General features: G+C 41.8%; 1 protein-coding gene across 2 annotated transcripts; it reads left to right on the forward strand.

Moving 5' to 3' along the window:
• Positions 1 to 275: 275 nt before the first annotated feature.
• kiaa0232 (KIAA0232) lies at positions 276 to 9,977 on the forward strand. 2 transcript variants are annotated; one of them, XM_083910591.1, is made up of 8 exons: positions 276 to 384; positions 2,483 to 3,066; positions 3,207 to 3,347; positions 4,959 to 5,028; positions 5,118 to 5,202; positions 5,524 to 8,866; positions 9,013 to 9,121; positions 9,847 to 9,977. In XM_083910591.1, the coding sequence occupies exons 2-8, from the start codon at positions 2,830 to 2,832 to the stop codon at positions 9,861 to 9,863; spliced, it is 4,002 nt and encodes a 1,333-aa protein (XP_083766717.1). In that variant the 5' UTR covers positions 276 to 384; positions 2,483 to 2,829; the 3' UTR covers positions 9,864 to 9,977. The 2 variants fall into 2 exon arrangements, with proteins under 2 accessions (XP_083766717.1, XP_083766718.1); XM_083910592.1 differs by lacking the exons at positions 276 to 384; positions 2,483 to 3,066; positions 3,207 to 3,347 and adding an exon at positions 4,187 to 4,306.
• The last annotated feature ends 7,022 nt before the right edge of the window (positions 9,978 to 16,999 follow it).

Below are 16,999 nucleotides of genomic sequence, written 5' to 3' on the forward strand. Positions count from 1 at the left end.
GCTTCTGATGCAATATTACAGCGGAGGAATCAAACCTACGCGAACAGGACGGCGGAGCTTCGCCTTGTTGCCTGGATACGAACGCGGAGGGTGGCGCATACGGTCGTCCTTTCTCCGAGTGAAACTGGCCCTTCGTCAGTGGCCATTGTGGCGCTCTGTGTTATGGCTCGTCGAGGAACAGCGGCTCTCCCGTTTGAGCCCGAATGTCGCCGGTTGTCTTGACGTTGTTGAAGAAGCAGCGAATGTGAAAACAGCGCCATTTCTGTCGGCGTCCATGATACGCGATGCTACCGCAGCGGATTCCAGAGCTTGAGCTCGGAACGGCAGCGGGAGAGAACTAGCCGCTCCCCTTTCGCTGCTCCTCTCTACTTCAGACCACGGCAGGTAAGTCGGCCAGTGAGCCTACGGGCACTTTTAGTTCCATACTGTTTTGTATTCGTCTAATGTCCCGTGTTCGGCCAGTTTACTCTTTCGCTGTATGACGATATGGCGCACATTTTTGAAGGGAAAACGTCTGACAGTCCTCTGATAGTCTTACCGGGGCAGCCGCTCCCCCTCCCCTCTGGTCATAACAACAAGCGTACGTGAAAGCTAGCGTTTGTTCGATGTTGGATTAGTTTTTATTTGCTTTACCGTTTCCTACTTGTGGTCATTTCGTGTGCTTTGTGTCCGAATGAAACTTAAAACTTGGCCTAATGATAGCGCGTCGCTTTCTGCTACACTGGCTAACTCTTTTTAATGGAGAACCGTCGGGTTTTTAATGTCACCTGCCTGACACATAGCAAAGTAACGCAATTCTCAAGACTAGCAACGGGACAGCGGCGGTTAGCCCACCTAAACGGGAATATACGCCGTTTTACCCCGTGTAATGCATGCCAAGTTATGTTTTTAAAAGGAACGAAATGCATACTGAAAAGGGGACGAGGAGCTGTCAGTAGCTAACTTTGCTAACTTAGCTTTATAGTTAAAGGTCGGAGGTTTAGCTAACCTTGTCGTTAAATTGCAAAGAGACGCTAGCTACCGGCAGCTAACACCAACCGCCAACGGTTGACAGTCGACCTGTTCCGATATCACGGATTCTGTGGTGTATTCACCTAAGCGTGACATTAATACTTAATGTTAAATATCGCTTGTAGCTCAGCAGTGTTGCGTTAATGTCCGCTAACACCATCCGTGTCCACTGTGACTGCACACTCGTTGTTAACTTTGCAGTGAATGCACGGCGTTGTTCCTCTTCATAGTGGAGAAATGGTTATTTGTGCAATAGTGTAGTTACGAATAAAGTTGGAACGAGGACGGTGCACCCGGGAGTTGAGTTAGCAGCCGGGGCTAATGCTCGTACAAGAAACAGCTGGGCTGTCAGCCATATTTAGCCAATATCCACGAAGCTCTCTGCCGAGGTCCGCCTGCGTTTATTGGACTGACACAGTGTGATTCTGTGAAATGGTGTTAGATCGAGTCGTTGCACACGGCGAAAGCGTCTTATCTTGTCCTCTCGACAACCTCATGATCTGCCAGTGCAGACTGACGAGCCGCTCGGCCAATCGCATCGGCGCAGCCTCCATTTGCTCTTCGCGTCGCTTCCCTGTAATCCAGCGCTGCCATAAGAAACACACACACACATGCACCTGACGGAGAGCGAATCCCACACAGTTGCACTCAACTGCCTGTGATTGCTGGTCATGGGAACTAATGCAGGACATTTGTGTTGTGTTATTATTATTCGCCATTTTAACCACAGCACTGTGGTGTTTGTTGTTTAGGTAGCGTTAGAGAAAGCTAATAATAGGAAAAATTATCCCAGAATCACCATTGGTACATAATTTAGATGTGATTGTCTTGCATGTCTTGTGCTAAATTGCATTTTCTTATTTATAATAGGGCTGCAACAATTATTAATAATGAATGGATTACTTCATAAATCAGCTATTTTGATAATCGATTGATAATTTGATTTTTCAACTTCTTAAAAGTAAGTTTCTTTCTGGATTCATTAAAACTGAATCATTTTGGGACAAATCAAGACATTTGAGAACCTTATTTCCACATTTGGGAAACACTGATCAGCACCTTTTTTTTCCGACTGAACAAATACTTGATTAATCAAGAAAATAATATTTAATTGCAATTTATAATCGTATTTTTATTTTTGAAATGACAAGATACTCCACAACAAGGTGTCACACGAAAACGCTGCTAATACTAACTCAAAATAAGAGGAATATATTTTTATGAGGCGTGCAACTAGTAATTATTTTCATTATTGATACATCTCTCAAATAAAATGCTGGATTAATTTGTCCGTTACATGCAGAAAATGGTCGTGCAGAATTCAAATAACAGTAGCCTGAAAAATATCCTTTTTTTACTGAGCTTGCAGTATTTTAGGAAAGGTTGCATTGCTGTGAGTGGGGTACTGTTAAATGTCATTAAAGTATCTTATTTACTCATCTTTTTTAAATGTTTGTTTGCTCTGTTTCAGGTTGTGCCGTTGAAGTGAGACGTAACCCCAAAATGGACCCTTCTAACTAAGAAACAAACACATCTTGTGTTTAGCCCAGCAGCTGAGCTCTATCAGCAGCATAAGCCATGCCTGATGAGTAAAATGACCCTTTTTTGCTCAAAGCAATAAAAAAAAAAGCAAGAAAAAAAACAACCTTACTCCATGCCTCCCCATGTAGAACTCCTTCAGTGCACCCTCCTGGAGTGACTGTCCCCTCCACCATATAGATTCTGCCTCATCCTCTCTCCACACCCCTTTCCACCAACCACCCATAATTGCCCATCACAATGCTGCTCTGCCTGAGAATGGCCAACACCTGAGGTCCCATGCGTCCAGTGAGCACCGATTCAGACGGTCCAGCTCCTCCTGAGAACTTCTCTTGCCCCTACTCCTTCGTGGGCCCCCTGCCTTCCTCAGAGATGTCCCTGCTCCAGTCACTGGGTCCAGTACAAAGTTGGCTTGGCCAGGAGCTTGAGAAATGCGGGATCGATGCGATGATCTACACCCGCTATGTCCTCAGCCTCCTCCTGCACGACAGTTACGACTACGACCTGCAGGACCAGGTGGGCTCCCACAACTGTTCAGAAATATAAAATATATCAGTGTTTGTTTTGTAAACTGTCAAATATAAGGGCCGTTTGTGAAGATACCAATTTAACCAGGTGTTTTTGTTGATTACCTTTTCTTGATTTGTGTCTGGCAGGAAAATGACATCTTCTTGGGCTGGGAAAAGGGAACTGGGAAGAAATGGGGCAAGAGTAAGAAGAAAGGAGTGACGGACCTGAGTCTTGAGGAAATGAAGAAACAAGCCGCTGTGCAATGCCTCCGCTCCGCATCTGACGAAGTAAGTGTTGTTCTCGCAGATTTTTTGCAATCCTGTGATTCTCATTACATTACGTTTGAGGGGTGGTGAAATTATGCTTCATTTTCTGTGGTGTAAAAAAAAAAAGTATTTAAACTTTAGCGAAATGTGACACAGCTATTACTACTAAATTGACCTGTTCCGTTATTTTGTGAAACTTCTGAATGGAAAAAAAAACGTCTGAAAAGCTAATACATGTGGGTGTCGTTTGTCTAAATATATCCAGATTCTATTACTGTAGTATTGTTGAGGTGCAGTTCTGTAGATATTAAATGCATGATTCACAATGACTCGATGAATTAAGCCTCGTTTGTGTGGGAGGTTAAAGCATTGAAGAGAAGATCTTGACTGTAAATGCATCGTCAACTTATTTGGCTGGGTGGCCACACCTTCAACCTATCCTCTACTATGATCTCTGGTCAGTGATTGTGAGAATTTTTATCTGTACCTGCTCTAAATAGGCCCGTCTGTGAGGGATATTGGGTTGGTTTCAGTTTGCGGGGTCATCACTCGATGCCACTCTGAACTTGTTAACACGGGTTTGTTGACATAAAACAAACCTGTCCTCATTTAGGAGCAACCTTCAAATAATAGCTCTGGTGTTGAAGTGCCTGTTCCAGTCAGTTCAGACCGTGTTCTCTGCCTTTTTTCCTGTATGAAAAATCCACTGAGACGTTTGCTTACATTTCTGTGCAGCAGTAGTAAGGGAGGTGTGCTTCAGCTGAGAGTGACAGAGCTGGGAGGAGGGGAAGGGCGGGGGGGGTGCACAAGAGGAGTGTTGAGCTCTTTGGGGACTGGACTCTGCAGTCTATTTTTTAACCAGGATTGCAGCAGAGAGCAGCAGACTTGGTCGGCTGTCAGCAGACCGGCATTAGCACAATGATGCAAGAGGAAACAAAGGGCAGGAGAAAATCTTCCTCTACCTTTCATGAGTTGACATGGTGAGGGATTTTGTTTTAATGGAAGAATGATAAGGAAATGAGTGAGCCGAAAAGTGTGGCAGGTCCAGTACTTTGGAGCAGCTAAGTTGTGATTAGTTTAGCTATTTTTGTTGACAGTGCCTGCTTGGTTTACGCTAATACTTTTGTGTTTTTACTATTAGTTTGAGGAGGCACAAAGCCAAATTTGTAGTAAATGTCTTTTTATTTTTTGAAAAGCATTTCTGCACCTAAAAATAGCAAAGTCATCGGCAGACATGCCTTTGCTCTCATAAGTCAGCTGGTTTGACGTGGGTTAACAGAGTCAACAAGCGTCAGACTCTGTGCCTCAATTCTTTCTCTTTCGTCACACATGGGGTCGAAGTTGGACCTTTTAACCTTTTTCGTTGTAATTTGTGTTGTTTTAAAAGGAAATAATTCTGAAGTGTTTGTGTTGGGCTTGTCTTTTTAGGTGTGGTACTTGCTTAAAATAACGTATGCATCATTTTGTGAAGTCAGGTGATCACTACAGTCACCACACACTCACTACAGTGCAATACAAGTACTAGATGTCATTTTCTAAACTTTTAAGTTTTTTGTGAAATTCACAACTATTAACACGAGTTAATGAAATGTGGCTTCATTTGACTCAAAACTGTCTTGTCGTCCTGTGTAGAACTCTGGAATCGAGAGCCTGGTTGAAGAGCTTTGCTCTAAACTTAAGGACATCCAAAACAAACAGAAAGGTTTGTTTATACCTTTTAACTCATGCATCCATAAAGTTGAGTAATAACTGTTCCAAAAATAATGATTTGTTGCTCAATGTCTTTCGCAGAGGAAAAACAGATTCAAAAGAAATCTGATGGCTCTCAGTCTCCGGAACGAGCTGAGTCCCCCTCTTCAAAGGACCAGGTGGAAATGTGAGTTGTATATTTTTGGAAATAGTGCATGTGTTTTAGAAAAGTGGCTGCTGAATTTTTTCCTTTTAGTTTTTATTGACTTGTTCTGTTGCTTTTTATTACCTTTTCCTTTCATGTATTGGCTTGTACTTGCTTTTGTGTCATGTTTTCATCCAGATTTAATTTTGCTTTTGCTTACATTTATATTGGCATTTTGTGATGAGAATTTCTTCACTTTTACCTGTGTTTCTTGCATGTTTAACTTGTATATTAAAGGTGCAGCATAAATTATGATATTTTACAATATTCCCTTTTAATTTGAGCTGTCTTTTTTCTCTGCAGGTATTATGAAGCCTTTCCTCCTTTGTCAGAGAAACCTGTTTGTCTCCAAGAGATCATGACGGTGTGGAACAAGGCTAAAGCCTGCGCTTACTCGAGTTCATCATCCTCTGCTGCCCCACAGACCAGCACGGACACCTCTTCCCCAAAAGATTGCAACAGCGATGGCGAGGCTGCGAAGGAGAGAAATCTAGAGGCATACACTGTCACCAGTGAAAGAGGCCAGCAGCGACGGAGCAAGAAGGAGAAGGAAAACCGTTATCATGGCGGCGCGTCTGCAGAGGAGAAACCTACCATCCACTCCAAGAGACAGACCAGACACAGATCTGAGGGCAAATACAGACCCAGATCCTGGTCTTCGGGCTCCAGTGAGGCAGGCTCCAGTTCAAGTGGGAACCAAGGTGACACCAAGTCATCCAGAAGCAAGGCAGTTAGAATAAGGCACAAATCCAGAGAGGCTGCGAAGAATAAGAGAACACGCAACGGCGGACCAGTAAAGCTGCAGGTGAAGGTAATTGACAAAGAAGAGCGAAGAAATGCAGGAGGGAGCAGTAGCAGCGTCACGGCAGGCGCTGCCAAACAACCACAGCTTTATAAAAAGGGGAAAAGGCCGCTGAAGGAGATTCGTAAAGATCCGAGCTGGGTGGAAGCAAAGGAGTCCAGGGCTGAGGCCAGTAACAAACAGGAATATATGGAGGAGCCACTTTGGTACACTGAGCCCATCACGGAGTATTTTGTACCTTTCAGCAGCAAACAAAGCAAGCTGGAAACAAAATATCGCAGCAACATCGACTCTTCGGACGGCTTTGCCTTGTCAGCAGACATGGAGAGGCTGCCGGAGAGAATCCAGGGAATCTGCATTGCCAACGAGAGCTACCAGAGAGCATACCTCGCAGCGGGCTCGTTTGTGGACGGGCACTTTGTGGAAGGGCCTGGTGAAGCAGAAGATGAAACTGCTGAACTCACTGGGGCCTTAACCTGCCCTCAGCCAGAGGATGGAGATTTAGATGACAAGCATCTGTCTGAATTCACTCACTTCTATGAAGTTGATATTTATCAATCCATATTGGATACTAGTGCCTCAGACTCGATACAAGAGAGTCGGATCCTAAGCATGATCCGACAAAAAAGCAAAGAGCAAAGGGACATTGAGGCAGAATGTTGTTTAGTGTTAGATGGCCTTGAGCAGCAAGGGAAAAGTGCAATACGGGCAGACTCACAGGAAGCTTCGGGACCTGTTGGATTCTTAATGGAGGATCTAGAAAACATGGCTCATGTGTGGGGATGTTATTCACCGTCTACTTCAGAAGATATAGATGGAGAAAGCTTCATAGGAGACTCTCCCATTCGCCTCTCCCCCCTTCTTGATAGTGTTTCATTCACTCTGAGCAAACTATCTGGAAATGTGGAGGAGCCACCTGTTCCTGAAGCCGCCAGTGACCCATCTGGTTTCAACTCATCCTGCTTCTCTCTTTTCGAGCTGCAGTATGACAGTCCCACGTTTCCTTTTCCCTGTGACTCACTCAACGTTGGTCAGGAAAACAACACAGATTCTAGTAGCTGTCTCGACCCACATTCTAATAAACAGTCTCGTTTGCTAATATGGACCAAAAATAGTGCCTTTGATGAAACTGAACACTGTTCTAACCTTTCCACACGAACTTGCAGTCCGTGGTCGCATTCAGAGGAGACTCGTTCTGACAATGAACAAGGAAATGCTGCGACAGAGGATGCCGCTCAAATTGGCAACAAAGAGATTGACTGTATAATCCCTCCTCTCTCCGGTGAAATTTTGGATTTTTTTCAAGATGAGACTGGCGGCAAGTGTGAGGAGGTCAGTGTTAGCACAGCATCGAATCAGACCTTCACCAAAAAATCTAAATTGGAGTCCGTTTGTGGCATCGCACTGGAGGAGGATGAAAGTAAACAGTACAGCACTGGTATGTTTTCGGACAACACAAACCAACAGAGTGAGGATTACAGCTCAGGGATAATAAAGGACATTTGGACTGCAATTGGAGATGGCAAATCTGTAATGAAAAGGCAAGGAGCGGAGAAATCAAGCGAGGGGCTATTCTCAGATGAGTCCAGTGGTTACTGCTGTAGCTGCCTCGAGGTGCAGGCTAAAGGAGGTCCAATTCAGGGACCGCAGAAAAAAGCAGTGCAGCGCTCAGAGTATCACCTTTGGGAAGGCAAGAAAGACGAGCAGGAGTTGGCCAAAAACAAACTCTCAAAGGTAGATGGTGCCGGGGATTACACGACTCCGTCCAAGCCCTGGGAGCTGAGCTCTGACAAGGAGAGTACATCGTTCATTCTTGGAGGGGTGTACGGGGAGCTGAAGACACTAACTGGCGATAAGAATTGGGCCGTCGTGCCACCAAGTGACACCCAAGATAACCTGCTTCAGTGTGCTGCCGCAGCTGCATCCGCTTCTAGCTCAGACATGCTCACCATCACTGGCACAGATGTGTTCATGAACACGAGCAGCTGCTTCGCTCCTGGTCACAGGCCCCTGTGGAGGCCTCTCGTGTCGTTTGGGCAGAGTGACCAGGCCATCAGAGGAAGTGGAGATGGATTGAATAAGGGATTTTCTTTCATCTTCCATGAAGATTTGCTCGGACCGTACGGGGGCTTGCGTAGTGAGGAGCAAGGATTAGATTACCCGTTTGCATCCTTCAACTTAAACAATCCCTTCTCTCAAGTCCTCCACGTGGAGTGTTCTTTCGAGCCAGAGGACATGGCTTCTTTCAGTCCAGGGTTCAAGCCCAAATCGATTCTATGCTCAGACTCTGAGAATGAAGCCTTCCACCCACGATTATATGGCATCAACCGGACGCAGTACAGAGCCATTCGCATTTCCCCCAGGACTCATTTCCGGCCAATTTCGGCCTCAGAGTTGTCTCCTGGTGGAGTAAGCGATTCAGAGGCCGAGACTGACAAAGAGGAGAGTTTTCCCGTCCAGGCGCCGGTGGACGCTTTCGATGATCCTCAGGCAGACCTCAAACCTCTGGAGGAGGATGCAGAATGCGAGGGCCCTTATTACGGGAAGTCAGAACTGGAATCTGGTAAATTTTTACCCAGATTGAAGAAGTCTGGCATGGAGAAGAGTGCACAGACTTCTCTGGATTCACAGGAGGGTTCCAGTGCCCTCCTGCCAATCGCTGAGCAAGAGATTTGCTTGGACTGCAAAACGGCTGCATCAACTGCAGGTGAAGAGATGGACGTTTCTGTCGGCAAGATTCATAAAGAGGAATCTTCAGGGGAGAAACAATCCTGCTTATGTGCGCCAGCAGGTCAGATCCCAAAGTATGGGATCGCTTTTGACTTTGTTGGAGATGTGCCAGAGGTGAGTTTAAAAATAAATAAATATATAAATAAAAATAATAATTGAATGAGATCATCAATGTACAATACAGCTGTTGTTAGGTTCCACCTGTGATAACTTATGCCGTAGTTTTACCGACATACACTTCTCCTTTTTGTCTTATTTAGTTCCCTCTGTTAAATATAAGTGCACAAGGAGGAACTGGCAACCAGCAAGACGAGTGCTGGTGGCAGACCACGCTCTGCTCCTCGCTCTTCCCTGGATCTCATTGTACAGGTAAATTTGTTTGGAATCTTTTTTAAATGTATATCTTTAAACAAATGTTCAAAGAATGGCAAGATAATTTGTTTAAAGTTGTTGATTAGCAGTTACTTGTTGTGCTAACAGATTTAAGTAAATCAGAGGCTGTCCAAGAAATGATATAAGGTCCACATGCTTTGTTATAATGAAAATAGACTGCAATGCCACTGAGAAGTACAAGTTCCAGATTTTGACCCAATTACACAGTAACGTAGACCAGTTTGAGGAACGATTGCAAGATTTCGTTTGAGAAATTTTGACATTTGAAGCAGATGTATTACCGTAAATGTTGAACTTCCCCGTCTTGCGGCAATTTAACAATCACTCGAAAAGAAACTTGTATTCAGATCGCCACCAAAATGGAACAATTATGCTGTTCACAAATAAACGGACAAACATGGATTATCAATTGAGAAAAATAGTGTACACGGACTTTCACATATACACTTGGTAGCAGAGGAAGTGACAAAATATACAGATACATTCTAAGCAGTAAGGATAGTACGATCTAAATAGTATCACGTTTTGATTACAGTCTTAAAATCTTTGTTTTGTATTGGTAATCATCATCAGCAAACCAGCTCATAAACGCTAAGAACAACATCACCGGAGTTTCTCTGCCTTGGATTTGCTTTTATAGATGCTGTTCAACCACATGTGGCATTGATGTTATTTATTTTATCATCCATTTCCTTTTCTAGGGAGCAGCAACATTTGAATACTCCGGTTTTTGCAGAGGACGCCCCGTCTTGGAGAGGAAACCCCTTCCTCTCCTTTTGCGACTGGACCTCTACCAGCAAAGATTCAGGGTCATCTCAGAGCTGGAAAACCTAACGTAGGCTAATTTTCTGAGAACACCCCCTTCAAAAAAAAAACAAAAACAGAAAAAGAAACCCCACACATAACCCTGCTGGTTTTTCATTTACTAACTTAACTCCATGTGTAATCAACAATCCGATCGACGAGATGCGAGTGAAAATAGGAAAAACTCCAAAAAACATATGTTGGGTCTTTGAGTGATGCCAGTGATGTGTGAACATGCATTTTAGGATTTCTTTCAGTTCGTTCTTCTGTAAAATGTTCCTCCATCCAAGTCTCACGTGTAGTTGGTCGAGACGATCTTTAGTTCTATCCTTGTCGGTTTTTTGTTCCCATCGTTTTTTGTTTTTGCTTTTTGAACTAGGTTACTGGTAGTTTTGGTGGTGTCTGAATGGTTGTGCATGTGTGTGTTCGTCCAGCCAGTCTCACTCCTCTCTTTCCGAGTTAAACCTAAAAAAAAACGTTGTGTGAAACAGCTGCCGATCGCGTCCTCTACTTTCCATCCTGTGTTCAGAAAAGACGAGAGAGAGAGAGAGAACAAGCAAAAAAAAAGGATGGTTGAGGTTTTTTGAGTTGTTTAAAAAGAAAAAAAAAAGTTTTGCGAGTTTAACTGCAATAGTTTTGTTTGGAAGACTTTGTGAATGTGAAGTAGAGAATGTGTGCAGTGTTCTTTTTTTCAATAGCTGAAAATTCCCCGTGTGTGAAAAGTTGTCATAAATGAGTCCGATTTTTCTTTTGAATGGTGATAGTCTTTCCAAAGCCTAGTCGTAGACATAGTATGGTTTGTGAGGCTAAAATAATAATAATAAAAACACATAAAAACACATAAAAAACCAGGAAGAATTGGGGGAAAAAAAATGTTTGTTGTGGAGTTAAAAACCCATCATCGAAAAACAACTACAGCCATTTCTGCAGACGCCTGTTTTTGCAATTGAATGAAACTTTAGTTTTATTTTCTTGTGATTTCTACGGTACAGGCTATTGGTGCTATCAATATTTTTTTGGAAAGTTTCAGATCCATCATACGGCTGTGATGAGAGTAGATGCGACAGAGCTAAGTTTTGTTTGTAGTCCAAACAGCTGAGACTCCTCCAGTGAAATATAGTCTTTCTTTTGCAAAAAAAAAAAAATCTGTGAATAGAAGAAAAAGTTTTTGCCTGATCGCAGTTCTCTCTAAACGTGGCTTTCTTTCTTTTTGTTTTAATTTAAATTTAAGGTAAACCTCTGAGCAGGTGAAGCTGAATCAAACTATACAAGTCGTTTAAGTTTGTCGTCGTCGTCCAGACCGCGATGCAACTCGACAAATCTGGCGAGAAAAATGTTCAAACCAAAAAAAAACAACATACATAGCATATTTACACTAACGTACAAATGCTTTTTTTTTTTTGTTCATGTGAAGTGTTTATTTTTTTTTGGTTTACAATATATATCTTGTTGAAATAATGAGTTATGTCTCACAGTGTGTGTCGGCAGACGCACCGATCGCAACCATTGGAAATGAATCCGTGTCCCGTGAATTTGAACCCCCCCTCCCTCCTCCTTTACCCCTTTTTTAAAAAAATTAAACCCTTGGTGTGTGGTTTGCTAACCTTTCACGTGACCTGTGCTTTGAGGAAGACATTTGTTGACAACATCTACAGATACATTTTCTCCTAATTTAAACTAACAGGTTTTGAGGTTAGGTGAGGAAGCACAGGTCAGTATAGTTTCCACTCTTTCATTCATGGCTGATGAAATGACACGGGCGTCGTGAGCAGACTTGCTGTAATGCACTGTCGCAGGCTTGGTTTAAAATGCAAATATTGTCAAAGCCCATGAATTTTTTTTGTGTTCCCCGCTTGACTCGATAAATGCAAGGTACTCAAATCTTTAAAGGTCATACCCCCCCCCCCTCCTCCCCCTACTTTCCTTTGACCGTCATCAGACACTCAGGAATTTTTTATAAGCTTAACCGCGTAATCTACTACACTCAGACCTGTGACAGTGCATTTAACGTAAAAACCCTTTTGTTTGATTCTAGATAAATGACTGACCGTCGTTTCAAAGCAAAACCGCTGAAGTGACCATCGTTGATTTAACAGTAAATAATAATAATAATAAAAAAAATAAGAACTAAGCCATTGTAGGTTGCATAAGCAATGCAGAGGGGGAATTTGAAAAATATCCCTGTGTCCTATGCAATACCTTGGCGCATGTAAACTGTATGAAGAAGAGAAGTCACTGAGTTAATTTTCTTTCTTTTTTTGCATGGTGAATACTTGCGAGTGAGGCAACACATGAGAAAACAAACAAACCGTGGAATGTCTCTTTAAAAAAAAAAGAAGAAAAAAGCAGCATGCAAACGTCACACTCCATCTTTTGTTATGTTGGGTGAACAAAATATTTTAGTTCAAACTATTTTTCGATTGACAGAATGAGATGTGTGTGTGTGTGAGTGTGTGAATGTGTACGAGGTTAAAGCACTTAACGCGGGAGTCGAAAGGAACGCATCACACCTTTCTTCGTTTAGTTCTTCCATTTTTGATGGCTGTGTTTTTGAAGAAGAAAAAAAGAAAAGAGAATTTCAAAAAAAAAAAAAAAAAAAGTATGTTGGAAAAAAATTCAGTGAGCGTAAAAAAAGAAGAAGCATTTGGAGCAGCACTCGCTGACCGGGTGTCTGTGATTCATTTGCTCTGTGGTTTTGAACAACACATATCCAGCACTGAATACGTTTTGAGTTTTCCCCTCATCCTTTCATTCCCCCTCCCTTGATGATGATGATGATGATGATGCTCTTCCAACCTCCATCCTCTTCCTCTGTGTTCCCAAAGTCCATCTGTCCCGAGTAGGTGTGTTGTTCTAATTTCATGTACACCCTGAGTAAATTATTTTGTTTCATTGTGGATTTTCTTAACATCTAATAAAGGAATAAACCAAACTTCACCCCCTGAACCTGTCATTTTTTTTAATGCTTCTTATTGTGTAATTTATGCCTTGGTGGTGTTGGTTTCCTCAACCACATGGTGGCAGTAGAGGGCAGGGTGAACAATTTGACACTTCCTTTAGAAGTCAAACCACAAATTAGCTGTTTTATATTATTGTAGTCCTTAGTAAAAATCATCAAAACATTTCTGTTTAAGTTTGTTACTGAAAACATTAATTAATTTAACACTACTGTAAGTAAATTTTATATTTAATGACACATGCAGTACATGAGTAATATTAGAAATGCATAAACAGAGTCACTAATTAAACGAAAACCTTGACATTAAACGTTTTGCTTAATTAATTTTTAAATATATTTGAGATAATGTATCACTAACTGTATTAATTCGTACCATCACGATTCAAACTGGTGAGCAGGTGCATTAAAAAAATAAACATTATGCAAGTTATTGTAGTTTCTACAGTGTAAATACTCTTTGCGGTGCCTGAAATTATTAAAACAATCTTTATTCTATGGATGTGGAAGTATAAAAATGTATTTGTTTTACAAAAAACGAGTCGTATATCGTTAAAAATTCTTAAATGGACGTTGTAAGAGGTACTGCTTTTTGTGCGGTCGATTATTAATGCCTGAAGGTTCAGACAGGTGAATCCATCGAAGGGAACATTCTTGGCTCGATTACACCGCACTCTCGATACAAGTTTGTTTTAAAATGGCGGCGGAAGCTCTTGAGACAGGTATGAAATATTAACGATAGCGTATAAACTCACGAAATGAGTCGCGCCACTGGGTTCGTTACGCGCTAGGGACGCGTTTCTTCTCCGTGGTCGCGGCGGCGACGGCAAAAACAAAATGTCTGGCGTATTTTTAACTTAATTCGGAGCAGGAAGCGCAGCTCAAACATCGGTGAGTTGGCGTCACAGCGACAAGTGCTCCTGGCGAGCGAGTCCGGCTCGAACGAAACCGCTTTCCACTTCCTCCACCGTGGTTTTGTCCCGGCCGATGACCTGAGCCACTGACACCGGGCGCCGTCAGTGTGTGTCGAGGCAGGGAGAAGGAGGCGGAGGAGGAGGAGGTGATGGTGGTGGTGGTGGTGCAGCAGCTGTAGTCCCAGCATCACCATGGACTGCTCCGGCCGGAGTGGACCTGCCGCCCACCTGTAGCATCAGCCGGCAGCATGGAGAACATGAGCCCCGGCACCCAGGACCAGAGAGACAGCCACTGTGGTAAGTCATTGTGATGCTATCTCCACACACACTAACACACACACACACACACGCTCAGACTCACAAATCAGTCCTGATACTTTGCTAACATGCACATCAGGCCAAACTCCGTTCAAAAAATAAACAAAAGTTACCAAAAACCCTGATTATAGACGCTGTACACTGTTAATATACAGTACTAATTATTCTCTGTGAAAGGTTTAATATCAGGGTTGAATTCGGCATGCTTTAAAATTAACTCATTGCCACAGTTGTTGTTTTTTTAAACCTTAATCAATGAATGAGTTCTTTGAAAACCAGAAGTCAATCTAAATATTTGAAAAAGGATTTTCTGAGATAATATTGAAGTTTAACCGGTTTGTTAAAGCATGTATTTAACATACCAGCTTGTCACTTGTTGAGTGAAAATCTGAAGTTCTGTCTTCAAGGATTTTCCCATTACCTACTTATATCTTAAACATGTGATTAAAATGGCAATTATTAATTGAATCAACTCTTATCGCTAATCTGATTTTAAGTTGTCCTTTTGTTCATTTGAATTGCATAGAGCCACTATAAGCATTTGTGATGTTATCCAACCTGAAGGTGACATTTACCTTGTTGACTCCATGGATAACATTACTGTAACTCACAGGAGACCTGTGTGTGTGTGTGTGTGGACGTCCATTAAAGTTGACAATAACAGCAACTTTTTTTTTTTTTTTACTGCTTAACATTCAGTAATGAATGTGTTAATTTAACTCATAATGAGTGATGCTGGGTCTGTGTGAAAACATTACACGTCATGATCCTTTATGAATGAGGATGTGGGTTGTACAGCGCTGCCTAATAATGAGCGTATAAACAGCAGCCTAACAATTATTGATGAGCTTTGAGTTGTGCATTATTTCCACAGGGAAGAAACTGTCGCTGTGTTTTGGTGTAAAGTCTGCCAGCAGGCTCACATGACCACCTGTAGGTCAGGGTTTAGAGCGTGGCTAAGAGTCTGGCTTTGTGTGAGCTTTGCGAGCCTCTGTGTTTTTAGCCTTTCCACCAAGCTATTATTATTAGTGTTATTATTTTTGCTTTTGTGTACAAATAAACTGAAGTTCTGAACAAAGAGTGTGTGTGTGTGTGTGCTCAAAGCATCCACATTCTCTGCTGTTAAACAAAACACCTCCACGTAAACACACTCAGTTATTCATAAGCGAGATGAGAATGTATCTGTCGCTGAAAGTAAAGGAGGAGTTAATTTAATGCAGCTACAGTCAGAGAGAGCTTATAGACGCAGTAGCTTAAGCTTAACTCCCCCAGCTGGTGTTAAAAGCATGATGTCGCTCTGCTGGAGCCCTGTTCACATTACACAGCAGACTCCAGTTACGGCCTGATTGCTGTGGGATAGGTTTTCACCTCTGAAGCTTCACCACCACGTGCTTGTATCTAGTGACCTGACAACATAAATGTTTCATTTAGTACGATTGCTATTGATGGTAAAGTCAAGGAAATTGCAAATAAATCCTGACCAGGGCAGATTTAGTTTGTTACGGGGGCAGCAATTTGCTTTTTGACCACTGTTACCCCTGCTTACCTCTCCTGTGTTCTACCTTCTAAAAATCAACACAGTTGCCTTTGATCTGCTCTCCAGAGATATTTATTAGAAATATGTAAATATTTCCCAAAGTATAAAAAGCACAAACAAAATGTAACTGTCACTGGGAATTTCTCGGAACAAGTAGAACGGTTTTCTGATGTACAGATGTTTGAAATTGTCTCAAAAATGTTAGTAGAGATATTGATCCTCAAAGGTATGGTAAAATATAAAATATTGCAACTCAGGAATCTCTACTTCCTCTACATAATAATAACAAACAACAACAAACTTGAGCTGTGAAAAGGAGGCGTTGACGAGATGCATTCAATGACGCTCAATAAATTAACCCTTTAATTGCCATGCTTTTGTCATGATGCACCTTCATTTTATGGTTTATTAATTATTTGGAATATACTTCATGCAAAGTGCAGCCTTGTATATGTGAAAGATTAGCAAAAACAATTTTTTTTGCAGTGTCGTAATTTATAAAATACTCCCATTAACACACTTAGAGCACCAAAATGTGCTCATAACAAATGAATTTTAAAGTTTTTAACCCTTAAACTGCCATGTTTTTGTCTTGATTCAGCTTTATTTTATGGTCTAAAAAAACACAATAAATTAATTATTTTAATTATCTTATAGTATTGTAGCCTTGTATATGTGAAATATTAGCAGAAACACGTTTACATGCATTATTATTTTTTTGCAATGTTGAAATTTATAAAATGAACACACCTATAGCCCCGAAATGTGCTCATAAAAAATAAATGTGTAAGTTTTTCACCCTTAAATTGCTATGGTTTAGTCATGATGCATCAAAAATAGTGATTTGAACAGGTTTCAATGGGCACATTTTGGTGTGTAGGAGTGTTAGTGTGAGTATTTTAGTGAATGTTGTTTACAATAGACTAAAAATAAAAAAATTACAGGAAAAAAATGAAGAAAATTCAAAAATGCACAACCTGGTGTATAATTTTAACAATATGCATGAAAAATATGATAAAATATTCTAGAAAATGAAATGCCAAAAACACAAAAATGTGTTAAAGGGTTCAATTGAACTGGCTTGTTTTCTTTTTTTTGCAGGTTTGTCTGGCGGAACCCTCGTGGAGAACGGCTCCACAGTCAAAGATGTGACTGTGTCTGATCTTGACAATCATACCAACCACCACTGCCATGAAGCCAGCACAACAACCCCACACAGCGAAACCATCCTGCCCACGTACAAGCCATCCTGCTCCTCTACTCCCACCTACTACAGCAGCCCACGTAAGAGCTACTCAGACCCGGACCAGGACACCCACAGCCTG

Source organism: Microchirus variegatus, assembly GCF_963457635.1.
Source record: "Microchirus variegatus genome assembly, chromosome: 2".
NCBI lineage: Eukaryota > Metazoa > Chordata > Actinopteri > Pleuronectiformes > Soleidae > Microchirus > Microchirus variegatus.

Bases quoted from the DNA above. Each gene is read 5' to 3' on its own strand.
- kiaa0232 (XM_083910591.1), top strand. From the start codon at position 2,830: ATGCGTCCAGTGAGCACCGATTCAGACGGTCCAGCTCCTCCTGAGAAC. The intron at 3,348-4,958 runs GTAAGTGTTGTT...CGTCCTGTGTAG, and splicing joins TCCGCTCCGCATCTGACGAA to AACTCTGGAATCGAGAGCCT. The intron at 5,029-5,117 runs GTTTGTTTATAC...TGTCTTTCGCAG, and splicing joins CATCCAAAACAAACAGAAAG to AGGAAAAACAGATTCAAAAG.